The following is a 27,834-nucleotide window of genomic DNA, read 5'->3' on the forward strand; positions in this document are numbered from 1 at the left end:
GAGATGGATGTGGACGACAATGCAGAGGAAAAGGAGTTGTGCGCAAGGACGGTAACACTGGAGCCTTAATATATGTATGTGCTAGGAAGCGAGAGGAGGGGAAATGCAAGTATGAGGTGTTCTGCAGGGCTTTTACGACACGTCACATCAGTGCGAATATGCTGGTATAGTTTCTCAGGGGGTCAGTAGATTAAGGGGGGTCGTTTTGTGGCTCGAACAACCGCTCGCCCATACTAGGAAGACATCGAATGTCATAAAGCTAGTCGCAATGTTAATCTGGGAAATTGAGTCGCTCCGCAGCTAGAAGGCTGCGGTGGTAAGGCTTTGGCATCAGGGTTCAAGCTTTAGGACGGTTTGACTTGGAGAAAAGTACGTTGGGCTTAATCGATGCAACCAGACCCAACGCCGGCACACACAATCTTGTACCAAGCGATATTTCTGCGCTAATAAGCAACAAGATGCACTGTCATGGCCTCGCTTTTGTCGATATGGATGGTACGCCACTATTTGCAGGGGGTAATTTAGAGAACAATCAATTCCCATTGGAATCCAAGAACATGGAAGAGGTGAAAGAACAACCTGCAGTTGCAGCTTGTGCAGCTGCCACGTCACAGCTGTTGGATCACATGCATTAGCCATTATGTGACGGGAACCCGCTGCAAGCAAACGAAGCGCTTGGCTACTCAAAAATGGGGAAAAGAGGAGTAATTGAACTGTAACATACCATTTCAGGATTTCTCTGGCCAGCCGAACCCAGCAGCGCAAAGACGGTCCAGAGCCTGTGAGACACACTGAGCACCCTTATGTCTGATAACATACAGCTCAAAGGGAGACTGAGCACAATGGAAGCTCGATTGAAAAGTATGGATGCTGCAGTTGCCTGTTTTCAGCTAATCCTCCGACGTGAGGCCAATAGATGTCTCATTATGCTCCAGTAAAAAATGATAGAATTTGGCTTATGGTCGTTTATCGAGGTGGGTATACTGGAAGAAAGACTGGAGGATCATATACGAGCTTTGTCAGAAAAGAAGTATTCAAGCTCACTTGCACTTGTCCCAACAGTCTTCCAAGGCACAATCAAAAAAGATTTCTCCTTATCTTGGGGCTTAGAAACAATCACTCCTTCCACATTGGGAACGGCCAACAGCGTGCCTATATTCTAGCTTGGATTAGGCCTGTTATGGCGTAAATGCAGTAGAACTCGGTGATTTCTGTTATGTTATGTATCATTTTCAATCTTGAAGGATAGTTGTTGTTATAATTGGGATCCGATTACCGTCACGCCAAACATATTCACAATAACTGCACATAAATCTCGTATTCGCTCGCGAAATGCTCCTTCCCAGGTTTCAGTTCAGGGAGACTCGTAAACTGAGGGAGACCCCCGGGGCCCCGGGGCCGTTCTGCCAACTTAGCTAATCAGGAAGGAGACTCAGCCAATCAGGAGGAAGACGCTTTTTTTTATCTCACCTCTACTCCGTACAGCGCTGTATTTCTCTATTAGGGCCCTTCCCTTTCACTGGAAATGAAATACAAAAAGCGAAAGAAACAAAAACAAACCCAAAAAAAACATACAACAGTGAGGATTCGCTGGTGGTCACCCACCCAACTACTAACTCACCGGCGTGTGGCTTAAGTACGGCTGAGCGGACGGGAAGCCCTGTTTTCCACACCCTATGGTCGTATGTATCAGGTTATGTGTGGAAGAAAATTATACCATGAAACTGCCAGAATCAATCAAGGAAGGTGATTTCAATGCCCGTTAAACAGCTTGGGAGTAAACTTCATTCTCATGTTTTGGTAAAATAAAACGCCTATTCCAGCCTGTTTTCGTAATACCATTACCTATTATTAGTATGCCAATTCTCGGAACGAATTGTATATGATTGGAAATTTTACTAGATATATTTCCACACGCCAAGACACATATGTTCACTCCCAGGCCGTATAAGAGAGCATATAGAGTAGGCCAGGTGAGAATCAAAGCTCATGTTTTTCTCCATAAATTGACCTTTGTATTTCTTTGGTTATTTTTTACTTAGCTAAGCCGAGCATATGGTTATGAAACTCATGACAGGCACGCTCTAGAAACCTTGTCAATTCTAGAAAACAAGGCATGTTATATAGTGCTAGGACTAGGATAGCAACATAATGTCTATACAATAATGCTCGAGTTTGAAAGCAACGATTTTACAGGAGTGCCATTAGTTGGACTCGTTTAACAGCTTAGAATTACACCAAGAACAACCTAGAAGTCTAAAATATATGAGCATCCAACATCGGCACACCAATTCTCTGACATGAATGATCAATAAGTCCATGAAACAGTATTACCACTCACATTTTTAATGTGACTGTATTCATTTAGGAAGCTTACAAGAAAGCCATTCGAAGGGATATGGTCGAAATATCTGTTTGTTACTCTCAGATATCGCCTGATAGGTCATCCCGTAGTACTACTGGTTATCTAGCCAGCATCCTTTCCTTACTTTATACCTCATCTCTCACAATACATTACATTATGCCTTGCCATCTACTATCGTAGATATCAACAACATGGAAGTGTTTTATTTAAATACAGTCAGTATTCTCGATCGCAAAGTCGCACATAGAGGTTTTGACCTGTGCGCACAACGATGTTCATCCGTTCCTCGAACCCATCGATGATCTGTTCTTATGATAGGGCTGGTAGAAAAAATGTATGTATGCTATCACAAAGCCGGACGGAGAAGAGAAGCGAGGAACCGAACTAGCGAGCTTGAACACATGGGAGTCACCTGATTCCCAACATGGTTGATTAAAGCGCGCGATCCAAGGCACTTGGCACTCTCGAGGTATAGCCCGAAACTGGTAACTATAGGTGTAGATGAGGTATCACATTGGATCTTTGATCACTCCCTTTTCCTTGTCCTTATCGCAACGGTGGCACTCATCCCATCCGCCCATGATCATCAAGGGTAGCTGCTGTAGACTCCTGCATGAGCGCAATCGCAGGAGCGTCGCTCTTTTCCCCTGCTCGAACAGACGTCAATTGCTTGGCAGCCTCAAAGCTAAAGTGTGGGCCTCGGTACTCGGTCTTGCCGCGGACGAACCACCACAATGCGGTCAATGCCATCAAACCAACAGTGATAACACTCGTATAATTCATGTTTTGAACGGTGGCAGGCATTACGAATGGGAAGCAGAAAAATATCACGGTGACTATGATATACACCAACGAGACGATATTTACCACCATCCCTAGGGTCTTACCCATATAGAAGGGCCCAGGAACTATGTTCCGACGGCCAGTCAACACATGTGGGAGGATAGCCCCGAAGTAAGATAGAGTGCTCATCACGATAAAGGACGAGATAAGGGCCTGGAATGCCGTTGTGCTGCCGACGTAAATACAGCCGATGCAGGTAACTAGTGCACTCATAGCGACGGTGGCACGGACAGGGGCGTTCAATGTAGGATGAACCTCGGCAAAATAGCTCGAGAAAGGCGTGGCGTTATCCCGGGCTAAGCTCCACCACATCCGTCCTCCAGTCACGAACGTGCCGATTAGGGTTGGGAAGGTAGCCAGGAAGAGCACTGCGATGAGTCCAATAGCACCTGTGGTAGATCCCGTAGCTTGTCGATAGATTTCAGCAGTAGGAAAGTAGCCCACGTTGGTATTGAAAACCATATCGATGTCCTGGATTGAATAGAAAAGGGCGATCAGATAAACAAAGGAGGTAGTGAAGGCCGTTAACATCTGTATCATGATACCCTGGGGGACTTTGACATGTGGCTTGGGAACTAAAATAAAACCACTAGTTAGAATTTATCTATCCTCATTTAAAAGTCAGGACGAGATGCACGGCATTTAACACATTTAACATACCTTCTTCAGACAAATGACTGATACAATCAGGAACACCCACAGCGAAGGCGGCATTAAGCAGCCCCGTAATGAAACAAACCCCATCGGACCAGCCGCCAGTCATATTATAGTATTGTGTCCATACCTGCGAAGAGCTCGCGTGTGTCTTTGGCATCGCCGCGAGGACCACCACAGTCGCAAAGAGTCCAGTCATTGAAAGGATCAGTGCAGCTTGATTAATCAAAGGGATAAACCGGTTGCCCAGGCATACGATTGCACAGCAGGTCCAATTAACAATTTGGAACACAATAAACACCTGCCAGGAGTGCCAGGAGACGTCAGAATGCCGAAGCAAATACATGGCCACCGCTTCATTGCCTAACATGGAACTCATTGATGAGGCCGAAAGGAGCCAGGCACAGGCATTGAGATAGCCTGTGAAGAATCCTGCGGCGCGGCCATGCTTCCCGCTTAGTACCGTGGACCAGTAATATACTCCGCCTGCGGAGGGCATGGAAGATGCCAACTCGGCCAGCGAGGCCGAAATCGCCGTATAGAAGATGCTCACGAGGATCAAGCCATAGAGAAGAGCCATTGGGCCTCCGTTCATGAGTGCAGTCACAATTGTGCCACCAGTTGCAGCCCATGAACTAGTACATATTCAAGTTAGTTGAGGCCACGGACAGAGAATGTTAAAGTCACTGACTTAGCGATCACAATCCCCAAGCTTGTCACACTCCAGAGCCCGAAATTCCGCACCAGTTCCTGTTTGTGACCCAGAGCAGCCTCTTGGCGTACCGTGTCTATCTCGGTGCTATTCCCCAGCCTCGACTCGCCAATCTGGGCAGTTTGCTTCTCAGCAACCACCATAGTGTCATCTGTCAAATGATATCGAATGAGGTCAACAAGTAGGGCAACGAGGGCGAGTCAAGAACAAAGTGAGATAGGAATCAAGAAAGAGAGACAAGAAAAAATAGCAAGACATGATGCCCCGCTATTCTCCCAGAAATTCAGTGCAAGAATTTCCCCATTGGTCGAGGAAGGGTGGATATAAACAAACGGCACGATGATCATGAGGGTGCAATCCAGTCCCAGGGCTTAAAATCTACACCCCTATTCTAGCTGGGACATAGCCTCAACTCAGTTTGAATTAACAGGCCACATGGGCCCAATCTAAATGAGACCCCACTGTGGTGATGGACCCATTTATTAGCCTTCAGGGACGACCGGGGTTAGGGTTCGGTCCTCATAATATTGGACCCTATGGTGGTCCAGATCTCCAGTAGAACGTATGAGGAACTAAGCGCTGTGATATATCCTGGATTCTCCTATGAATAAACCATTCTGCAGAACCAGAACCCCAAGCATCGGGCAAGCGAAATGGCCCCCACAATCTAGCGCGCTCGAAATGCAGCTAAAGAGACAAGGGTCGGGATCGGGGGTTCCGATGGGCTCTAACTACCTATGTGGGGCTCTCCGTCAAAGTCCCGAGGTTCGCCCACGGCCCGCTGAGTCAATCCGTACCTGGTACAAAACATGGCGACAAGGTACTCTATATGTTGAGCAGTCTTTCTTGAAAACTCACCCAAGAAAGACGTAATCTGCTGTGTTAGCCAAGGGCCTCATCTCCCCTATAGCCATTTTCATTGATCCCCCATTAGCAAATCTCTCGGGATGTTTCCCCTATATCGGGCGCCCTCGTATCTCTCGCACAGCATTGGAAGGTTTCCAAGAAATTTTATTTTGGCTCTCTACCAATGATCTTTCTCCTAGCTTAGACCGAGCGAATCTATTGATCCTTCGGTGGCTGAAAGTTACCCGGCTATTCCGAGCCCAATTCCATTTCTGAGGGCCGTGGATGATATGTTCAACTCCTATATTCTTAGAGCCTCCGATGGCAGGCTCGATGTTTCCTCTTGTGACCTTGTGTAGTTGATTCGCTTAACAAGGAGGGCGATCATTTTCCTGCCAGAATGGGGAACGTATCGCCCACGCCCCACCAACTATTGGTAGAAGCTGTGATCTTTTGGAGTATCGGTGCGGTACTTTACATTGGCCGAATGTATGTGTAAAAATTTCTATGCTCCGGGCATCAAAGAGCCGCGGAGGAGACACTGACTTGATAAACAGAGCCTCCCGGTTAATGACAAACATATCAATTCAAGGGGTATCATGTGCGCAAAATTGCTTCCTTCCGCTTGACTGGCCATAGCTCACCAGCTTAATCGCACATTCTAGGGGACGATTATGTGATGACAGCAACATTTGTGAGCCCGCTTTTTCGGCTCGATCTGTGACCCTCTACTAACTACTGATTCCATCCTGATAGATATTATATACGTCCTTGCTGATCTTGATTCGAATCTCGGCAAAATACGCGACAAATCTGATGCAACCGAGCGAATACGATCAGGTACTATCCGACCCCCAACAAGTTCGCGAGCGCATCATTGGAAGCAAAATTGTTATTGCGTTAGAACAGTGCATGCTCTTTGTGACCTGGGGGGTGAAAGTCTGCCTATTGATACTCTACTGGCGGATCACTAAGAACCTGCCCTCGAACCTCTATGTCAAGATTCTCGCCGGTTATGTGGCGCTCGGTTTCGTCGTGATTATGGTCACATACTATGCCGTGTACTGCCGACCTTTCTCGCAATATTGGGCGTTGCCAGTGTCGAATTTACAGTGTGCCACGTACCAACACTATTCAATCACACAGGCGGTTTTTAACATCTCATCGGATGCCTTTATGTTTGCCATTCCGATACCGCTTATCGTCAAAGCGAGACTTCCATTACGCCGGAAGATGCTGCTACTCTGCGTGATGAGCTTAGGTCTTTTCACAATCATTGCCGCCATCCTGAATAAATACTTCAACTTTGCCTCCCCCTTGACCACAGTGTACCAGATCTGGTATATACGTGAGTCTAGCACTGCCGTCTTTGTCGCCAATATGATGTGCTGGTGGCCGCTCCTTCGGAAGCTGTTCGGTCTGAGAGCCTTCCAGTACCACAGCACCCCTGGGCGGCCATCCCGAGGCACCGACAACAAGGAAAGCCATCCCTACTCGAAGGCTGCTAGCTCGCAGTCCCGTGCATCCTTTTCGTTAACCCGCCCCTTTCGTCTCTCTCGACTCGGTTTACGCAGCTCGGAAAACGGTCTCACGCTCCCTGGACACAACAATACAGGACGCTCTAGCCAAGAGGCGATAAATCAGTCTACGGGTGGAAACGCAGAGGATCAGGATCCCGTCGATAATATTCCGCTCCGAGTTTGGGGCAAGGGCAATGAACGAGGCACGGATGTTGAAAATATCGCAATCCAAGAATCGATTGCAAGGTTTGAACAACGGGATCACGGAGCAGAGGTACCTCTTGGGGATCGAATTTACTATACTCGCGAATTCGACATCCGCTCTGACTCCAGGACCAGACACTTCCCTACATGATGTGGGTGTTAAACTATATATAATTGGTTGACTGTTGGAGCCAAGCTTCTACCGAGCATTTCCTTACACACCAAAGGCCTCCAAGCCGAAGACACTAAGCATCATTTTACGCGTAACATTAACCAACCGCTGTAAAATCATCTGGGTAGTTCTAGCAAAATTCAGGCGTACACTCATTATATTTATTTTGGTTCCCTTACCAAATCTGTCTCTGTGCCTAGAACGAAATCGAAATCTCGCAGCAGGTTTAGTAAATTCTCCCCAAAATTACCCTATAGGCGGTTTAGATAAGGGCTGAGTTTCTTCGGTATTCAAAGAGTTCTCAGTTGCTCATCGCTATCCGAATCCATATATGAGCTAAATAACTCTTATACATTATAAGTGAAATTTGAGCAAGGCCTATAAATCGAGGGACTGCTTTTAAGCTAATAGGAATCTACGCTTAGCCGACTTCAAGCGTCCTAGATTCTATATTCATCGATTCGGAAGAACCTCTAATCACTCCGGGACGTTCTGCGCATGAACCGACCAACAAAGCTCTAGCTTAACTGTGTGTAGATGCCAAGACACCGAGTGTTTTGGATGGACATGGTCTATCATTTAATATTGCAGCTGATAAGGCCTGTGTAATAGTTAGGGGACTGGGTGAGTTCCCACCCCTTGATATCGACCTATCTATACTGCCTCCCTTCACACCCTCCAGCCCTTTAACACGTCATAGCTTACTATCACACCTACAATGATACATACGACCATAGGGTGTGGAAAACAGGGCTTCCCGTCCGCTCAGCCGTACTTAAGCCACACGCCGGTGAGTTAGTAGTTGGGTGGGTGACCACCAGCGAATCCTCACTGTTGTATGTTTTTGTCTTCTTTTTTTGTTCTTATTACATTCTCCCTGCACGGCAATTATCCATGTGCCTCATCAGCCCCTAAACGGCACTCTGGGTAGGTAGGTTCGCGTTATAGGAGAGACCCTTCAGGTTGGCTTAATTGGAATCCAATTGAGACTTAACAGGGTTTGACTATATTACCAAGTTCTGACCTACGTACGGAGTAGACTTCACAATAATACAACCAAAATTGTTACGGAAGAAATAAGACTGTGGTAAGAATATTGCCTATGTTGTAGGTGGGTGTCTTGTAAATAAACACCCGATACCGCCTTCTAGATCCGTCACATCATAGTGGAGAAATATTACCCTAGTCCCAGAATAGCTTAGTGTGGCTGGGCCAGATACCCCCTTCCACCCTTCGGTGACGTTGATGATCAATCCGCTCTTAGGCAGAATTTTAATCTTCTATCTTTGGGACTCTCTTGGAGGCACTGATGTAGAATAAGCGTCGTGATATCAGAAGGAATGCAGTTCTGAGATGGTCTATCGACGCTCGCACAACAAATCCCGCCATGGCTGTAGCAATTGCAAGCGCAGGAGGGTAAAGGTATGCAGAACATCCCTTTCTCAGAGTTCATTTGCTGACCCCAGAACTAGTGTGACGAGCAACGACCAAATTGCACCACCTGTACCCAGCGAGGGGAAGGATGTGTCTACACCTCGGAGGTTCCCTATTTCTTCGCCGACAAGCGATCGCGAAATCCCTCGCGCAGTGGACAGTCTCCAACCACAGGTCAGACGCCAAATGCCACATCCACCTCTGAAGATGAGGCATCTGCGCTTTTTCATCAGATAGGGTCGGCACCGATTTCCACTGGTCCTGTGTTGAATATGGAAGAGTTAGAACTTGAGCTGCAGTGGATCATGCAAACCCACAAGCTTCTTGCTCGAAACGAGGAAACCCGAAAGGTGTGGGAAATTTTGGTTTTGCAAGAGGCTTTACAGGAACCTTTCCTTATGCACGGCATCTTGGGCCTATCCGCTCTACATTTGTCGCATCTTCGCGCAGACACAAGCCAAGCGAAGTGGCTGAGTATCGCGATGTCACACAAGAATGTGGCCCTCTCCATGTTCTCGGAGCAACTGTCCAATATCGATAGATCTAATATCAAAGCAATGATGAGCTTTGCCGGTCTTGTCGTGGCATTCGGCTTAGGAAGTGCACTTACTTCCGGTTCTCCCGAAGGCCCGAGCCTCAATTCCTTGATTGAAATCTTCACCCTCTCCCGCGGAGTCCAAGCAGTCGTTAGTAGGGAGCCTGAATTTCTCATGCAGAGCAATTTTGCTCCGCTTTTTGACGTGACTCCACCGAACGTTTCCTGGCCCGATCATATCCTTGTTGCGTTTGATCGTCTCGAAAGACTGAACGTACAATGTGGTCAGCAATTTGCTCATCATGACACTAACGTCTATGAGCGGGTCATCAAATATTCGCGGGAACTGGCAGCCTTCACATTGCTACAGCCTACATCCATGACTTTTGCTGGTGGGTTTGCTATTCGAGCTCCTGAGGTCTATCTTAGCGATCTCACAAGCAGGCAACTATATTCTCTAGTTGTGCTGGCTCATTACTGTGGCTTCTTACACATGGCCCGGGAGAATTGGTGTGTGGGAACTTGGGGACGTGTCGTTTTGGGAGAAATTCAGCAATTACTTCCCTCAGATTGGCAACGCCATATTGAATGGCCTGTTAAACAAGTTTGGGAGTAGAAAGCGATCAAACAACGAGATTGTCAATGTAAAACGAAATATATATTCGAAATATTCGTTTGATATTTTTGGGCATTCAAATTCTACGATAAACTAAAATTATCCGTTCTAGGAATGCCATTGTAGTGATGACTTGTTAAGGTTACCTGCTTCATTATTTGAAAGTGGCGGGAGAAACACATGGTGGGGCCAGTGATAACCCTGGAACACCTGAGCACACCTTCCGAAGTTGAAAGGGGCTTCTAGCCGCTCTAGGATGCATATTAAGGTTCTGACTAAGCTTTGAGATGTGCGTGATTGGTCTTTTCTTTTATCGGGTGGCGCTGCACTAGGTCAAAAGTGGTATATCTTACGAGTACGAGTACTAATCCCGAATGGTCCATCGTTGACGTACGTAGTGAATAGTAATCATGCCGATTGTGAGTTCCTACTCGGACTTTGAATTACCCCGTTCAATGCGGCTGGTATAATGCGCCGTCTAATACTATAAATCCTCACAGTGCTGAGTATATTATGCGGCACCTGAAATAGATTTCTTCTCCCGTTTTATATTACACTCCCTCAATCAACATGAAAGCTCTCGTGGCAAGCCGATCTCTGCCAAGGCAGATACTGAATCTCGCTTCCGGCTCTTCATTCGGCCAATGTGCACGAGTCAGGGACCTCCCGACTCCCCAAATCGCCGACAGTGAGATCCTGGTTCGAGTGCAATATGTTGCCCTCAACCCAATAGACTTCAAATACATCGACTTTCTTGCTCCAAATAAAAGTGTCATCGGCTGCGATTATTCCGGGGAGGTGGCCGAGGTTGGGAAAGCCATGGCGGGCCGTTGGAAAGTCGGAGACAAAGTAGCCGGCTTTGTTCATGGTGGCCAGTACCCTGACATCGGCTCGTTTGCTGAGTATTTGAAAGTCGACGGGGAACTGGCCTGGAAGCTACCTGATGAAATCAGTCATTCCGAGGCTGCAACATACGGAGTCCCAGCAGCTACCGCCGTGCTTGCACTGTCATATCTTGATATCTCCTGGGAAGATATTTCCACGGGTTTAAAAGCAAACTCGTCTGAAAAAACGCCGATTCTGGTTTACTCGGGTGGTTCTAATGTGGGATTGTTCGCTATCCAATTGGCCAAACGGGCAGGTCTTCACGTTGTTGTGACAGCATCTCCACGGTCCTTCGATCTTGTCAAACGTTATGGTGCAGACGCCGTATTCGACTACCAATCACCTTCCGCAATCAGTGAAATTTCCAAAGCCTATCCCAACATTACTAAAGCTTTGGACTGCTTTTCAGAAGGCAAATCTTCTCAATTCTGTGCGGAGGTGCTGTCAAAGGGGAAAGTTATAGTATTGCTTGATCAAGGCAAGCCGAAAAAGTTGGACATTGAGTACAAATTCCTCATGGTTTACACTGTTTTTGGTCGTCAATTCTCTTTGCTGGCACCATTGGGTCCAGTGTTTCCGGTTGTACCCAACGACCACAAAGTTCTAAGTCAGTTTTATGCTGATCTAAGCCGATTGTGCCATGATGTGAAGCCACCACCTGTTACAGTCACAAGCGGAGGATTTGGTGGGATATTGGAAGGCCTTGAAAAACTTCGCAAAGGAGAAGCCCGGGGCACCAAGCTTGTTGTAGAGCTTTCCCAATAATGTACTTTTAATATTAAATTTACTGCCGAGGCGTTTTGAGAATAGCTTGCACTCGGTTTAATCAGAGACTACCCTTCCCTTCAGGTGTTGGGCTGTTATTATAGAGTCACTATCTTTCGAGGGATAATTGTGTCGCTAGACAAGCTAGCCGGATGCTCAATGCCTCATCTGATTTGTGTATACGGCGCCATCTAAACTGGACGATGGCTTGCGTCTATCCTTCTCCCACCGCGCTTACATTTAGTAATATCACATTTCTGGAATACCTCATACGAGACTGTCTTATATAATATTTGTCAATATCATCACTCGTTTATCAATACAGTGCCTGCTCGGCCTTTTTATCTATTTTTTTATTATTCGCAGTTTAACTTCTTTTCTAATATCAAAGATAAGAGTGCACGGTTTCCACAGCGTGTTAGGGGGGAATGTATATGGAGTAAGCACAGATAACGAAACCATACTACACAGTTAGCACTTTAAGACTAAGCAATTATTCTGCCGAAGGGATAATAAGGAATAGATATGGCGAAGGAACCTCTGATACATGTGTATTCATCATTTAGATAACAATCCGACATTGCCAGAGTGATCGCCTAGAATGGTTGCCGCATGAGAAAATAGTTCGATGGGTTTGCAATGAGTGAGATGTATCTCGGATGCTGATATCAATGGGTTTACTCTACTGAACACGCCCATATAAAGTGATTGCGGAGCGGGCAGAATATTGTACCGTAGCCCGGGTATCAGTTAGAGTTGAAGTGGAGCTCAGAATATTTGACCGCCAGCTCGGAGAAGAGCACTCTGTGCTGATTGCTAAGCAAAGCAGACGACTGGAATTAATGTTGAATCATCACGTTCTAAGAGTTATGGTGTGATACACGGTAAATGTGGTCTCTTGGCTCGGAGTCGGCGCAATAAGTTATTTTCTTGGCATATACGAACGAGACCATAAGAGACATATGATTAGATGTCTAGATATTCTTTCTTTCAGATAGCTATAAATCTACTTGACATCCGCGGAGAAAAACCTTCATACATACCCAGACTACCGCAGATCAAGCCACTTTCTCCTAGAACCCAAATATTTTATCACAATGACTACTCCGACTACCTACCTTGTCACCGGTGGAAACCGCGGCATTGGACGAGGCTTTGTCCAGACGCTACTACAAAGGGCAGCCACCATTGTTATTGCGGCCGTCCGAGATCCGTCGAGCGCATCATCCAAGAGCCTACAAGACCTCCCAAAGGGCGCTGGCTCTAAGTTGATCACTGTCAAGCTTGACTCCTCAATCAGCACCGACGCCACCGAAGCGGTGACACAGCTTCGAACCGAATACGGCCTCTCCTCGATCGACGTCGTTATTGCCAATGCTGGTATCTCGGCTGGTGGCGCGCCTGTCCGCCAGACAACCGCTGCGAACATCGCTGAACATTTCATTGTAAACACAACTGGTCCTGTGACGCTCTTCCAGGCCACTACCGATCTCCTCCAGGCTAGTAAGACCGGAAGCCCTGTCTTCGTCGCAATCTCAACTCTTATTGGGTCTATTGGATCCATGGAAGCGCTTGCAGGCTTCCCGCCCACTCAAAGCCCATACGGCGGGAGTAAGGCGGCCTTGAATTGGTTTGTCCGTCGCCTTCACTTCGAAGAGCCTTGGTTGACGAGCTTTGTCTTCCATCCAGGCCTGGTGGAGACGGAGCTTGCTCATGCAGCCGTTGAAGGCTTAAGCATCAAGCTCTCGGATCTTGGCGCCATTTCTGTCGAGACCAGCGTGTCTTCAATGGTGAAGACTCTTGATGCTGCTTCTAGAGAGACCAGTGGCACGTTCCAAAATTATGATGGTTCTGTTTTGCCTTGGTAGAAAGGCATCGTTGGGATATTCGCATCAACCGCGATCAGCTGAATCTATTGTTTCACATCTCATTTTTACGTAGCTTTCTTTGTCTTTATGTTGTCTCTCTCCTTTTTCAGATATTATCCACAAATTCACCTCGGTGTGGCGACCTGGAAGGATTCGGTTGTGGTATTTGCAGAGGGTGATATAAATTGGTTTCCTTTTGTCTTCCCCTGTGCTTAGAATTCTGAAGAAAATACACTCTTTTTCGGACGACCTGGATAGTAAAGTTGGCATTTGTATGTGAATCAGAAGAGCATTTTCAACTAGGAAACCAAGAAGAACCTGGATCGCTCTGCGATATTTCAGACCGGTAAATTGCAATTACTTAGTTGGTTTATGCACTATATTTCTGGGATATAGACCGTTGTAAAGCGCCGGGAATAACTATCCCATTTTATCACATGCCCCCTGCAAGCAAGCTATTTTTTCAGGTCTTCACGGGGGCAGCACCGTAAGTTCGAACATGCCTTCAAAAATGGAGAAGTTCGACTCGCCTCTAAAACCAATGATTTAACTGATATATTAAATATTACGAGTATCACAGCTACCCGTTTTCATACGTATCTTTACTAATACTAGTAGTGCTATGTGTAGTAGTTATCAATATATATAAATAAGCAGTCTTCTTGAATAGTCTTGGATCATTTCTTTGTCTCTCTTCATCTCCCCTCATCACCGTCATCATGTCCTTTTTATCATCAAAATAGGAGTACTTTTAAAAAATGATTTCATGCGAGTGGAGCTCTTTATGTTAAACATAAAGAAAAACGTCTAAAAGTCTATTATACTCACTTAGGTTTGATAGACTAAGACAAATATCCAAAAAGAAAAAACAAAAACATACAACAGTGAGGATTCGCTGGTGGTCACCCACCCAACTACTAACTCACCGGCGTGTGGCTTAAGTACGGCTGAGCGGACGGGAAGCCCTGTTTTCCACACCCTATGGTCGTATGTATTAGGGTTCGTGTGGGACTAAATTATAGGGTGTAACAGTTCAGGAAGAGAATCAACCTCGAGAACCACTCCCATCGTTATCATTGCCTATTCTACGATTACATGAAGCAGCCTGTTTAGATCAACCAGTGGCCACTTTATTAATACTCCATAGTGAACTCCTGCAGTCTTATTTTCCTTCCTCCTACATAGTATTCATTATTTATAAAACAACATTGTACTGTCATGCTTCATAATGCTCCCTTACTCTATTATATCTGCTAGCTTGTAGATTCTAGCAAAATTGTTTATGGCAAATCACAAGTCTGATTTAGAAATGCGGGGAGCATACCCTTGACAACAAACCAACACGTCTGTATAAAGTGGATTTTCTTCTTTTCATGATAAAACACCATATTAATTCAAATCCAAAGCTTCCGAAGGGTCACCAATTCCTGCCAATCATACTGCGACTCGTGGCTCTATGAGCATAATAACCCATTCGTAATCCTTCACTAGATCCGAATTTTTGGTCCTTTCCGGCAATTTTTCATGCTCTGCAATCATGTAGACACTGCTAGCCCAATAGGAAACACCTTGACAAGCTGGGTTAAGAGCACAGATAGCAAGCATTCCGCTAACCCTGCCCGACGAACCCGTTTTTTCAATATGCTTCTTCGGCTGGTATTTCCTGCAATTGACCCGAAATTGAAGTGATCCAACGGAAACAATCATGCCGTCTGAATCCGGGCAACTGGCACCATCTTTATGTTCATCTTTGATCAAAAGACTAGGAAGATCCGGCGTTGTAGTACCAATCCCTCCCTCGCGGGGAGCAACCGGGACGAGACTAAATTCTCCACTATCTGCCCATCTGAGTGGGGGATATTCCCAATCCATCGTCGTTTGACACCTGCCGAGGGAAGTCTCATAGTAAACTCCTTGACAACTTCGATCAACTGTGCAAGCCCCCATACAGTCCGCAAGGTTCCTCGAATTAACGTAGTCACCGGTGTGTCGACCACGAGGTCTAGCGCCGCAAAAGGCTTCGTAGGTCACACCAAGCACTGTTGCTCGTTCACCGTGGAGTGAGGGGCACCCTTTCTTTGAGAATGCTTCAAGCTCGGATTCCGAAGAGTTGGGCTGCGAAGCGATCTTGTTGGGTTGTTGGTTTGGTCTTGATTCTGCCTTCAATCTGTCGTTCTCTTTCTCGAGCTCCTCCTTAGCCTTTTGATTTTCTTTTGCCTTTTGGGCCTGTTCTTCTTCTTGCTTCTTTAATTTCGCATTCTCCTGTTCGAGATCTTCCTTTGCTTTCTGGTCGTCCTTTGCCTTCTGGGCACGTTCTTCTTCTTGCTTTTTTAATCTGTCATTCTCTTGCTCTAGCTCTTCCTTGGCTTTCTGATCGTCCTTTGCCTTTTGAGCACACTCGCTGTCTTGCTTCTTTAACCTCTTGTTCTCTTGCTCGAGCTCTTCGTTATCTCGCTCGAGCTTCTCCTTGGCCTTTTGGTCGTTCTTTGCCTTTTGCGCAAGTTTGTCGTTTTCCTTCCTCAATCTTTCATTCTCCTCCTCGAGCTGTTTGTTGGCTTTTCGGTGATCTTCACTCATTGTATATTTTTCGCTCTTGCATTTTGTCGCTGCGTTTGATTGTGAAGTTGCGCATTGTGCCTGAAGTCGCTCCTCCAACGCAGCCTTTTCCTTTCTGTAACTCTCCTCGCAGTCATTCCCATACTGAGGCTGCGAAGATTGATTGCTGCATTTTTCCTCGATCACTTTTGTGTATTGAGCCCGAAGTTTCTGTTCCAGAGTCGCCATGTGTTTCCTACAACTTTCTATCTCTTCAGCTTTGCAATTGGATATTGCTGTGTGGATTTTGTCGCTACAGGATCCGTAATCCTTCCATCCATTGTCCAGAGGTCCTGTGCCGTATCCTGGCCTTGTAGCGAAGCTTTCAGGAGAGGTAGAGAACCCGTAGTACTGCTGTAGCCAGCATGGATCGCTAGCATATTGCCATGACCATGGGGACTTGCTGGCGGGATTTGGAGGCCACGGAGGCATTCCAAATGCATGATCAAAACCAGATGGAATGCCCGGATTATCATGGCAGCAAATGTTGTGTTGATATTTGAATTCATGGTCGTATCGTGTGGACGAGTATGGGCATGAAGAAAAATGCTGGAATTCAGCCCCGCCACTATGACAATTGTAGCCAGGGTTGCGTGGCCAATCTTGCCCTGATAGCGATCCGGGCATGAAAGGTACATGATAGCGACCTGCACAAATTTGTACATGGATCATGCAGCTAAAGGATATCAACAAAATAAATGGCTCCTTCATTATGACGAGACCGGTAATTTGACTGTACAATGGAGCAAAGTCCAAGCGAGAAATGAAATCCGAGGACACTTGAGAATGTCAGCCTAGAGAGAAAATGCATTTTGAGAAGTAGACTATCTTTTACCGATGTTTCCCTGGTTCAGTGTTGATTGAAGATGATGACACTGGGAAACTTGAGAATAGTGGAGTCATTCCACGTCCAATTCACCATGACACAATTCAATGGTACAGGGCTCGTTTGCAGTACCATTTATGATTGAACGGGCAAGCTAGATGATACTGGTGACAGTGAAGCTAAGATAATGACGTCAAGCCCACAGGTTTACCGGAGACTAGTGTCTAGCACTGTTGTATTTGCAATGTATGCACAGTACAGTATAGGATGGTATGCCTATCCAAGCATTTAATGACACATGACACTGTCGAAGCACTAACCAAGACGTTTTGTTCTGCGTGTATTGTCTCTATACCCACCTTCTTCGGTGAAAGAAGTATGAGGTACTGTTGATATATTTAGTGAGGGAGTGAATTTCTATGTAACAGGGCTAGGAAGCCACATTGTATCTCCTAGTGAATATTATCCTCTAACTGATCATACAAAACGGCCACATAGCTGTTTTGTCTGATCTCACCTCTACGAAAAGTGCTTACATGAAATCATACACTCATTATAGTGATGTCAATATTGCAGCAGCTGAAAGTCAAGTTTACAGTATTCAATGTGCAAACAGAACTCAAAACCTCACTCATGCGATGTAACACATTTGGAAGCAAAATCTATGCATGGCGGAGATTATATAGGTGTCACCGTGCTATTTTGAGGTGATGAAGACAGTTTTTGTAAGAATGATTACCCAATATTACAAGGGCATTCTTAAGTTGCCTTTGAAAAAGTATTGAGAGCACATGGTGTTCTCACAGTGCAAATAGTATTTATGTGTAATTGTCTGGTATAAACAAAATGTGGGAGATTCATCACTCTAAGTGCTTCCCAAAATCCCTCATTTGTTTATTTTACAGTCACATTCCCCCTTTTCCCCTCTATCCCCCTTTTCTCCCTTTTCTCCTTTCTCACCCCTATCCCCCCTCTTGCATTCAGAGCTCACAGGACATGGATCAGGTTTGGGAGCTGGTGGACGATCTGGTTCTCGGGGAGGTTGTGGGTAAAGGGGATACGGATAAGGGTACTGAGGAGGATAAGGAGGCATAGGATAAGGATGTTGGTATCCAGGCGGTGGTGTAGGTGGTTGTGGTTGTGGTGGTGGATAAGGTTGTTGCACAGGGTACGGAGGTTGGTATCCAGGTGGCGGAGGTGGTGGTGGTGGTGGTGGTGGTGGTGGTGGTGGTGGTGGTGGCCGTATTTGGTGATAGGGGTACAGATGCTGAGTATGATATTCTTGGTAGCCCATTCCATTCCCATTCCATCCAAGCGGAGGGGGACCCCTCATATTCTCAGGACTAAGACATAAAGGTGTATTGGGAACAATACTGCAGTAAGACGCGTACCCTGGTGGGTAGCAAGGGGGAGCAATGCATCCAGCATAGAATTGCGCAGCGGCAATATGCATATTAGAAACAAAAGCCCACAGAAAAAAGAAATTGGCCTGCATTACTTCACAGGAAATGATAGGCAAAGGAAGTGATGGGAACACCCTTGTGACTTAGGAATGAAAGGTTGTCTATTGACATGAATGCGCTAGGTTATACTTTACTTCTCTTGAACCTATGTAAAGTATCCGACATATCCGTTTCAAAAGCTTGACTGATCAGGCTTAGATCAGCCGTCACAAGCTGTCAAAAGGTGTCACTGCCGCATTCGTTCCCTACGTTCTACCTTTGCATTCCATCCCTCATCATCAAGGGCTGCGCACGGACCCATAATTGAGTATGACTTTCAGCCAGCCACGACCCTATTTCAACATCCGTTTACACGGTTCTATGACTCTTTTAACCCTCAAGACGGCCGATGCTACCTAAAACAGACTCAATATGACGGATGCAAGGTGGCGTGAAAGTGAGAAGGACGTTTTAGGATTCTAACCCCACTCAGCTACGGTCTCTTTACAACCCTTATGAGGCCTAGCAGCTAACTCACCTTCGGTAATATGCGACTAACAAGAAAAGGTAACATTATACTAGTGAGTATACCGTCTTGTCAAATCCCACGGTTCACAGTGTTGCATGACGTGACCTATCTGTTTATATTCTATGATTCATGACAGTCGAGAGGATAAGTCTATGAATAGGGTATAGGCTTATGCCCATTTTTAGCATCTACCGTGCTGCTACCTTTCTCTTCACTACAAGCCACTTGCTATCCTAAATCTACTAAATCACAGATATTCCGAGCCCCTCCCTCGAATTTTGCCTTTTACAACACGGAAAGAAGAGCTATTGATAAAGCAAAAATGTCGGTCTTTTCCAGCATAAAATTCGCGACCCTTGGCCTTCTCGTATCATATCTTTCTGGAGTAGTGAGAGGCCTGGATGTGCCGCCAGCGGGCGGTTTAGGGAGTGGCTTAGCGGGCGGTGCAGGAGATAAGCCTCTACCTGGAGTTGGTGGAAATGGTGAGGTTCCCAATCCCATAATGATTAACCTAAAAATATATATTAATCTTCAGGCAGGGGGCTTGGGAGAAACAGTTCAGGGCCTTGGTATTGATCAAATTCTCAATCTTGACCTGGATAATCAAAAAGTACGCCATACCAGAAATGAATGACTACATCGCACCTGAACAAAAGAGAGCTAATTGAATGACCATAAAAAGAAACTCGTTGGTGTAGGAGGCCAACAGGGTGAAGCAAAGATCGACGTTCTGGCGGCAAAGCGTGCTAAAGAGAACAACAGTACAGCCGAGGAGGAGAAGCAAAAAATCAAGGACAACCAAAAGAACGACAAGGATACAAAGCGAAAGGCGGAAGAAGACCTAATAGCAGGTCGCCTCAATGCATTTTATGCATATGGTATGCAGAGTGTCGGGCAAAACGTTCGTCCCAAATGGGTGCTGGTCTTCGAGAATGCGTTCACTGCCCATGCATATTTCGGCCAGGTGATGCAAGACTATCAGGAGTATTACAAAAAGAGCAGAGAGAACTCCAAAGATCCACGTATGCAAAGTTTACTTACCTTCACATTACACAATTGCTCTGTCTAACATGAAACAGGTCCTCATCCACAGATCTTCATTTTCCCTCATGGTGTCGGGCCTGACGGGTTGGAGCGAGTCAAGAAATACAAGGACTATGCCAATAAGTTGTTCTTTAACCCAGTTGATGAGAAGACTATGCAGCTGCCTGTTATTCCGGTGCAGGACAAATATGGTTATGTCTTGCACAGCACTGGTTAGGATCGCTTTCTTGAGGCTCGAGGCAAATTTGGCAAGAATGGTACTATCGGAGTTCTACTACGCATCTTCTTATATTCAAAAATGCCAATATTCTTGCAGTTGTGACTGAAAATAGAGATATTGAAACGGCTTGGTTACTCAAACTATAGAAACCAGGGGATTTATAGCTGAATCTATCAAACAACAAGCGCTTAGTCCACTAGCAACAATCAATTATCCATTGGGGATGGGATAGCCCAACAAATATGAATATTTTGCCTGAGTATCTTTCACTAAATCCGTCTTTATTGACCCTTAGCGTTGTAATGCCTCTATACTACGATGCTCTGTGCTACGTGCATGTAACGTGGTATGTGGCCTTCCCGGACACGGGAATGACCGTCTCGTCGCTTCAACAAATTGGTCCCCCTAACCTTCGTATGCCCGTTTCCGGCTTGTAACCATCTGTTGAGATTGTTATTTGTTTCTACTTATCTGCTACATACTCTAGATAGATACCTATTAACTGCAAATTTTTGAGCTTCTCATTCCCGTCACTACACACTCAACAAACCCCAACTCAGCATATTTTCCACCCATTATCTAACTCTCCATTTCAATAAGAAATGAAGATCATAGACGCTTCAACGAGTTCAATTGTATTCCTCATATACATCGATGTTTCCTTCGCCCAAGTCGCCTACATCTGCACTTCTAACACATTATGCACACCCGTCTCGCTATCTCAACCAGGCCAACAACCATGCGCCAGCTTAATGCAGCAACCAGTAGGCGGCATGCAAAACCCCTTCCCTCAATTCGGATATGGCCAAGGTGGACTATGCATGGGTTCACTTGGCGGTCCTAGCCTGCCGAATTTCCTCCCACCACAACAACCCTATTTCATCGGCATGCCTAGCACCGTGAATATGGGTGGTCAAGGCCCAATATTTGGAGTTGGGCAGCAGCAAGTGCCGTACCTACCACAGGTTATTCCCGGTGGGCAATTCATTCAACCTCAACCAGTACAGCCAGTCATTCAACCTCAACCTGTACAGCCAGTCATTCAACCTCAACCTGTACAGCCAGTCATCCAGCCTCAACCTGTACAGCCAGTCATCCAGCCTCAACCTGTACAGCCAGTCATTCAACCTCAACCTGTACAGCCAGTCATTCAGCCTCAACCTGTACAGCCACCAACACAGAGTCATCCGCCGGGTCAGCAACAATCGTGTACTGTTTGTCCTCAGGGACCTTCCGGTCCCCAGGGGCCACAGGGGCCACCAGGGCCGCAAGGGTCACCAGGACCACAAGGGTCACCAGGGCCACAAGGGTCACCAGGGCCACAAGGGTCACCAGGGCCACAAGGGTCACCAGGGCCACAAGGAAAGCAAGGTGATCAGGGTGTTAAGGGTTCTCCTGGTGCTGATGGAAAACAGGGCCCTGCTGGGGTTTCTTGCACTTCAGGGTGTGCAGGACCGGATTCTGGAAGGGACAAAGTGCCAGGTGGAAGCCTAGATACTGTAGGAATCGCCCAAGGAAATGGTGCAAGATTCCAGGACACTGTACCTCCTGTGAGCGGGAACGGAATTGCCAATGGGAATGACGCAAATTTCGATGAAAATTTGCCCGTTCCCACCGTCCAGAATGGAATTGGTAATGGCGAGGATGCAGGACTTCAGGATCCTTTACTTCCAGTGGCAGAGAACGGAATCGCCAGCGGAGATGATGCAAAGTACGATGACAATTTGCCTAAGCCTAGTGACCAGACTGGCATTGCCAATGGGGAGAGTGCAAGCCTCGAGGATGCTGTGCCAAAGCCAATGGTCAATTAATCTATCTGCAGACTAAGGGGTTTAAGTAGCACAGTTGGATAACCCGATACATCTTATGTTCCATCAAATAAGTACAGAAGTCCGTTCTTTGATTTCTTGATGCACTTGGAAGAGGTTGATGGTTCTCTGTCTCTTTTCTCTCTTTCTTCTTCTGCTGACAGGGTCTATTTTGTGCTACCGGCAATGACACTAGCCAGTAATTGAGTTAGACGGCAACACCCATTGTATAATTTTTCACGGATCAATAAGCCTTTTTGCTAATATAGACCATTATTTGCTTTAGGTTTGCTACTGTCTAATCTCAAAGTCCCAAATCGCCAAGGAAGAAGATAGTAGTAGTAGTACTGTCGCAGCAAAATCAGTACTGACACTGAAGGATGGAATTTTACAATTTCCTGATAAATGATGATAATTAATGATTTGTAAACTGTAGGAGCTTCCTTATTTGCTTGGTGTGAATATTGATGCTTAGAATCTTAATATAGGCTAATCTACAGGGCAAATGTCGTCGTTTCCATGCCACCCAAAATTGGTAAAGTACTACAATGTTTATCTTAGCTAGAAAGCCCTTGTATCCTTCTATCTGCAAGTTTAACCCATTTTCCAAATTTTAATCAAATGTCTACACCGTCTACAATCCTCTATCAAAGATACTACACTTTGAGTAAAGAGCAATCACAAGGAATTCTTGGGAAATCCAAAGGCGCTGGGGGATGGTTCAACGACTACATGGATAGAAGGACGAGAATTAGGAAGAGAATCAAAAATCACATCTTGTAGTAAGCCTATATGGCGTCAATAATATACCAAGGTCGCCATTGTCGTGTTTGATGACGCTAATTGCGTTGATGGGGGGGGGGGGGNATTTGTGATAATTGACAAATTTCCGGACTCTAGCAAACTACGATCTTGCAAGTTGGTGTTATATTTTCTGTTTTCTCGTTGTCTTTTCAAGTGAGAAGTTCTGGAGAAATTTTAATTTTCGGGAATTTAGGAGCAGAGCGCACACTTTGGCTGCCTCGCGGCATCTATCTGCAACAAATTCTACTCCTCAATGGCGTGATATATAAGGATATGACAACTCCCCGAACGGGATAAATGACCTATGATAAGCAATTAATCACTTTAGCTTAGCACGCTTAGCATCCCATCCAAGCGATGCAGACGAGTTAACTGGAGTGCTCGGCTATTGCCCCAACCTATCCGTTGGGGATTCCGAGGCTATAAAACAGACACCCCGGTCAACACGTTGGTATTTTGCAAGTTTTAATCGCTGTCTATCAATATGGCTGACTTATCATCTCCAGTTCAAACAAAAGCCGATGCGTCGAAACAAGCATCCGTTATCGCCGAAGTGCAAGAAAGCGATGAACCCCATCGTGATATTTCTGGTGACGTTATCGAGGATGGCCTACGAAGAGGGCTTAAGGGCCGTCATTTTATGATCATTGCCCTAGGAAGTATTATCGGACCAGGTTGCTTTTATGGCTTAGGCTATGGAATCTATGAAGCTGGTCCATTGGGGCTCTTGATTGGCTTTTCTATTGTGGGTGAGTCGTTTGCCATCATAAATACATCAAAATATTTTCACTATGTTGACAGAACCTGTAGGAGCCTCGGTGTGGATTTTGATGCAAAGTGTTGGAGAGATTGCTACGCTTTTCCCAGTTCATGGTGGCTTTGTTGAGGTATAAGGAATCTCAGCTAATGCTAATCTCAACCGTTTGAGTATCTTGCTAACCTCCTTTATACAGCACTGTGATCGATTTGTGGATCCAGCCTTCAGCTTTGCAGTATCTTGGCTGTATTATTTCATGTGGAGTGTATTTCTAGCATCGGGTGAGTGTCATCAACAAGCAAAGAAACTATCTTCACACTAATTGAGTTCAAAAGATTGGAACAACGCCACGGTCTTCCTTCAATTCTGGATTCCCGACACCACTATCCCCGTTTGGGCTTGGTATATCTTGTTCTTCGTCTTCTTCTCCATTTTAACAACTCTTGGGGTGAATTTTTACGGAGAGACCGAATACTATTTTGGCATGTTCAAGTTCCTGTCACTGATCGTGCTATTCTTCATTTCGATTCTTGCCGATACTGGAGCGTTCGGGAATGGGTATGTCGGATTCACATACTGGAAAGAACCATATGGTGGGTATTCTTACATTGGATAAGTCCGAAGGGCATTGACTCGCGAGTCTGACATTCTGTTAGGTCCAATTCGAAATGGAATCAATGGATTCGGCCAAGTATTTGTTCTGGCCGCCGCATATTATGTTGGAACTGAGATTGTTTCTGTCGCTGCGGGCGAGTCTAAAAACCCTCAACGCGACGTTCCTCGTGTGAGTGTATCGCGTGAAGATGTTGCCTTTAGCGTGGGCTTAACACTAATTTTTGTTTAGGCCACCAATTCTATCCTATATCGTATTCTGTTCGTCTTTATTGGTATGTCGTTTTTCCAAGGCCTGATCTGTCCCTCAACATCGGATGATCTAGTGCATCCAGCCTCTAAAACGGCATCGTCTCCGTTTACTATTGGATTCATTCTTGCTGGGTGGAAATCTTCCGGGCATTTCGTCAACGCCATCATCCTCATTGCCTTCATATCCGCTGCGAATGGAGTAGTTTACATCCAATCACGAACGCTCTACTCTCTCGCTTTGAAACGGAAAGCGCCTTCTTTCTTCGCAATAACAAATGCTAGGGGAGGTCAGTTAATTTTTCCCTTCACCCTCTCTCTGATAGAAGCTAATACCGTGTACAGTCCCGTACCCGGCAATCATATTCTCAAATATGTGGGGCTTCTTAGGTCTGATGTCCTTGCAAACAACAGCTGGGAGCCTCTTTTCCTATTTCACCTCCTTTGGCGGCACAGCAGCTTATATCGCCTGGGCTGCTATCACATTTGTTCAGCTTAGGGTTCGCGCTGCTGCAAAGAAGCAAGGTATCGACGCTAAAACATTCCCCTTCAAAGCGCCAGGTCATATTTTGGTCTACTGGGGCAACCTCTTTTTCAATATTTTTTTGCTCTTGATTCAAGGTTTCACAGTATTCGAGGCGCCTTTCGACTATAAGTCATTTATCGCTTCTTATATTAGTATTCTGGTGTTTTTCCTGATGTTTATTGGGTACAAATGGTGGTTCAAGAGTCAATGGTCAGTCATTCCCACATCATATCAAAATAACAGTCGATACTCACATTCAAATTTTTCTTTAGGGTATCATTGGATCAAATTCACTTTCCAGACAGACTGACATGGTCCTCTGAAGATCTGGACAAAACAAAAAATAGATCATGGGGCAGAAGGCTCTTGGAAATCTTGAAAGAATAGCTGTTTCAGATTCATGATCACGGTACACTAGCAAGATAAGTAAGAAGAAACTCCCGTTCGTTCATTTTAGGATTTCCCAGTCTTGATTTTAAAGTCTATACCAGTGTTTTATCTGCATTTTAGTAACATCCCATGTCGCAGGTCAGCCTGGCATCAAGGTTTGTTTAACTCTACCCAAGATAGACCAGAAATGTATTTATCGAAAAGGTCCAGGCACAAAGGCATCAATCTAGTATAAGAACCTTGAGCGCTACCTATATACCTGGGTATCATCTTGTTATTTAATTTGTCATTAGATAGCGATTGATAGGCCTTTTAAATACTACACATGAATCTCAAGGAGATCGGAAATCTGCGTTACTAATTACTTTGCTTACAGCCAGAATTACATACATCGTAATCGCGAAGTCAGAAATATTTTCTAAAGGTCTTAAAAGCTAAATGAACACTAGAAAAATATAGTATGAAAGCTGCCTAGAAAAGCAGGTCCTGCCAAATTCTTTTAGACATCAGGGGTGCCGCTTTAGTAACCTCTGATGTTGACTATTATTGATACATAAGATTTGAGGTAGATTTGATCCAGGTCGCATGGCTAACGTATTAATCGTGAAACAGTAATGGGATTCAATACTAGTAACAAGGTTGGATCTAGAAGATCAGGATCATCACAGCAGCACCGACCACCAAAGCCCCCGTCCTCAGGCCTTTTTTGATGTGCGTAGCCAAGTTCTTCTTTGCCTCAGCCTCACCATTCTTGCTCGAGTCACCATTTTTACCCGAGCCCGAGCTCTTCTTCGCCCCAGGCACACCATTCTTGCCCGAAGTAATCTCGACAATATCGACCGGAGCGTCTGCTTCCCAGAGCGTATTCCAAATAACAAGATTCGCCAATGAGACCTCGTCGTTCTCAAGATCAAAGACTGCATAAACCTTGCTCATGAAGTTGGAGCCCAAAACAATGCTTCCCTCATATTGGAGGTCGGTGTTCTCACAGATCGTGAAATAGCACGTCTCCTCGCCAGGATACGGCCCCTCATTATCGCCGACGTCACTATTTTGGGCAATAAAATCGCTGAGGTAGAATTGTAATTCCAATTCCCCGAACTTGAACTCTATAGTCGCGTTCTCGCCTACTGCACTACAAGAGAAGTTGACTTGTCCGTAGTCATCTGGAACGGAGGTGTTGCCAATCTGGGAATTCAGGGCCTGAGCCACAAACTTGGGCACGTAGGTCATATCATATGCAGTGTTGAAGACAGCATCCAGGGGAAACTTATTCGACGCCGCGGATGTTTCTTTGATCGAGATGCCATCCATATTGATACGGAAAGCTTTTGCAAGGTCTGATCCGTTGACGATGGGAAAAGTGTAGAGAGAGTCGTAGTACCTGGCCTTGTTAACGCCTCCGAATAGAATTGTCTGGTCCCAAAGACTGAAAGCCGGAGAGTTAATGGTACCGGCGTTGGCTAGTGCCTGGGTCAGGGAGATGGAAGATACATTTCCGTATCCAAGACCCAAACTATCTGAATAAGTCCATGTTAGTGATTATAGTAGATAGATTTAGATAGGTCTGGACGTACTAGAAGTCATTTCACTATCCTCGTCGATTCCCATCTTCATAGCGTCCACTGTGACATTACCAATTGCCAGGACATCGGTCACGAAATCCCCATTTACGAGTTCACCGAAATCATCATATGTGAATTTCTCGTCGAGCTTTTTGGCAGTAGTTGAGGCAGTCAGGTTGTAGCCTCCATATTCACCACAAAGGGACCGCTCCCCGTAGACGCCGCAAACGCCGTCATCCGCGCTTCCAAGCCAACAGCCATTGCCCCAGGTGTTGAAGTAAGCTAGGAAACTCTGGGGCGGGGAGCCAAAAGTCACATTTCCGACATAGGATACGTACTGGAAAACGAGGTTAGCCAGCAAGTCCTTTCAATTGTAAGCCCTGGACCTACAATATCGCGCTCTTTGTTAAGATTGACGCCGACAGTCTTCGATCGCTTGGAAAGCTGACGCGAAGTGTCGCGTACCATTGGCACCGCAAGAACCGCCGGATTGTCTCTCTTCTCCAGACTCAACGCATTAGTCAGGGCTGCGCCAGACAAAGCGAGTAGACAGGCCACCTCACTGCGCATGGTGATAGACGGGGGATGGATAAAGATCAGGGGGGAAAAAAGCGTAGGAGCGAGTGTGAAGACGGGAAAGAAGAAAAAGAGAATGAAACTTTCACCATGACAAGCCAAGGGGGTTAAAATTCGCCTAGTGAAAGGTGATCCGCCTACGGTGCTGAAATAGCTTAGCAAAGGTTCTTAGCGGCAAAAGACGTTACATGAGGCTAAAAGAGGCGCCCCATCCCCATTCACAGTTGTTGCTCCCCGTTCATTTTTTTTAAGCAGAATACCCGCATTTTACCCCAGATTCAAACGTTATAGGAAATGATCAGCAAATGGAAGGTTAAGATCTTCCAAAAGAGCGACCAGTTGTACTCCGCGAGAAGAAAAGGGTGTTTGTCTTGGCACCGAGGACCCTAGATGCTTAGATCGTCTTGGCAGGGCCCAAAGTGAGATAGTGGTACATCGCTGATATCTCTGACCTACATATGATTGGTTGGAT

At 45.8% G+C, this 27,834-nt stretch overlaps 11 protein-coding genes across 11 annotated transcripts; 7 read left to right on the plus strand and 4 right to left on the minus strand.

The window, feature by feature from the left end:
- Positions 1-2,929: 2,929 nt before the first annotated feature.
- Positions 2,930-4,717, minus strand: PEX2_040670 (Amino acid/polyamine transporter I; the record flags this gene model as incomplete). The annotated part of the gene is made up of 3 exons (XM_016741342.1): positions 2,930-3,783; positions 3,869-4,497; positions 4,554-4,717. 3 exons carry the CDS (start codon positions 4,715-4,717, stop codon positions 2,930-2,932), a joined length of 1,647 nt encoding a protein of 548 aa, XP_016599513.1.
- A 1,519-nt stretch (positions 4,718-6,236) lies between these two features.
- Positions 6,237-7,295, plus strand: PEX2_040680 (uncharacterized protein; the record flags this gene model as incomplete). Its single annotated transcript, XM_016741343.1, has 1 exon — positions 6,237-7,295. One exon carries the CDS (start codon positions 6,237-6,239, stop codon positions 7,293-7,295), a length of 1,059 nt encoding a protein of 352 aa, XP_016599514.1.
- Positions 7,296-8,703: 1,408 nt separating this feature from the next.
- Positions 8,704-9,901, plus strand: PEX2_040690 (uncharacterized protein; the record flags this gene model as incomplete). Its single annotated transcript, XM_016741344.1, has 3 exons — positions 8,704-8,732; positions 8,789-8,924; positions 8,984-9,901. 3 exons carry the CDS (start codon positions 8,704-8,706, stop codon positions 9,899-9,901), a joined length of 1,083 nt encoding a protein of 360 aa, XP_016599515.1.
- Positions 9,902-10,471: 570 nt separating this feature from the next.
- On the plus strand, positions 10,472-11,551 carry PEX2_040700 (zinc-binding alcohol dehydrogenase family protein; the record flags this gene model as incomplete). Its single annotated transcript, XM_016741345.1, has 1 exon — positions 10,472-11,551. One exon carries the CDS (start codon positions 10,472-10,474, stop codon positions 11,549-11,551), a length of 1,080 nt encoding a protein of 359 aa, XP_016599516.1.
- Positions 11,552-12,648: 1,097 nt separating this feature from the next.
- Positions 12,649-13,419, plus strand: PEX2_040710 (SDR family oxidoreductase; the record flags this gene model as incomplete). Its single annotated transcript, XM_016741346.1, has 1 exon — positions 12,649-13,419. The coding sequence occupies one exon, from the start codon at positions 12,649-12,651 to the stop codon at positions 13,417-13,419; it is 771 nt and encodes a 256-aa protein (XP_016599517.1).
- Positions 13,420-14,853: 1,434 nt separating this feature from the next.
- PEX2_040720 (uncharacterized protein) lies at positions 14,854-16,203 on the minus strand (the record flags this gene model as incomplete). Its single annotated transcript, XM_016741347.1, has 1 exon — positions 14,854-16,203. The coding sequence occupies one exon, from the start codon at positions 16,201-16,203 to the stop codon at positions 14,854-14,856; it is 1,350 nt and encodes a 449-aa protein (XP_016599518.1).
- A 1,624-nt stretch (positions 16,204-17,827) lies between these two features.
- Positions 17,828-18,145, minus strand: PEX2_040730 (uncharacterized protein; the record flags this gene model as incomplete). The annotated part of the gene is made up of 1 exon (XM_016741348.1): positions 17,828-18,145. One exon carries the CDS (start codon positions 18,143-18,145, stop codon positions 17,828-17,830), a length of 318 nt encoding a protein of 105 aa, XP_016599519.1.
- Positions 18,146-19,133: 988 nt separating this feature from the next.
- Positions 19,134-20,072, plus strand: PEX2_040740 (uncharacterized protein; the record flags this gene model as incomplete). Its single annotated transcript, XM_016741349.1, has 4 exons — positions 19,134-19,293; positions 19,351-19,421; positions 19,494-19,833; positions 19,891-20,072. The coding sequence occupies 4 exons, from the start codon at positions 19,134-19,136 to the stop codon at positions 20,070-20,072; spliced, it is 753 nt and encodes a 250-aa protein (XP_016599520.1).
- Positions 20,073-20,677: 605 nt separating this feature from the next.
- PEX2_040750 (collagen-like triple helix repeat-containing protein) lies at positions 20,678-21,886 on the plus strand (the record flags this gene model as incomplete). The annotated part of the gene is made up of 3 exons (XM_016741350.1): positions 20,678-21,027; positions 21,083-21,446; positions 21,491-21,886. 3 exons carry the CDS (start codon positions 20,678-20,680, stop codon positions 21,884-21,886), a joined length of 1,110 nt encoding a protein of 369 aa, XP_016599521.1.
- Positions 21,887-23,171: 1,285 nt separating this feature from the next.
- On the plus strand, positions 23,172-25,141 carry PEX2_040760 (Amino acid/polyamine transporter I; the record flags this gene model as incomplete). The annotated part of the gene is made up of 8 exons (XM_016741351.1): positions 23,172-23,436; positions 23,498-23,574; positions 23,641-23,725; positions 23,780-24,037; positions 24,101-24,228; positions 24,289-24,331; positions 24,383-24,595; positions 24,651-25,141. 8 exons carry the CDS (start codon positions 23,172-23,174, stop codon positions 25,139-25,141), a joined length of 1,560 nt encoding a protein of 519 aa, XP_016599522.1.
- Positions 25,142-25,866: 725 nt separating this feature from the next.
- Positions 25,867-27,356, minus strand: PEX2_040770 (Peptidase aspartic, catalytic; the record flags this gene model as incomplete). The annotated part of the gene is made up of 3 exons (XM_016741352.1): positions 25,867-26,741; positions 26,799-27,123; positions 27,177-27,356. 3 exons carry the CDS (start codon positions 27,354-27,356, stop codon positions 25,867-25,869), a joined length of 1,380 nt encoding a protein of 459 aa, XP_016599523.1.
- Between the last annotated feature and the right edge of the window lie 478 nt (positions 27,357-27,834).

This window comes from Penicillium expansum (genome assembly GCF_000769745.1).
Source record: "Penicillium expansum strain MD-8 chromosome Unknown contig133, whole genome shotgun sequence".
NCBI lineage: Eukaryota > Fungi > Ascomycota > Eurotiomycetes > Eurotiales > Aspergillaceae > Penicillium > Penicillium expansum.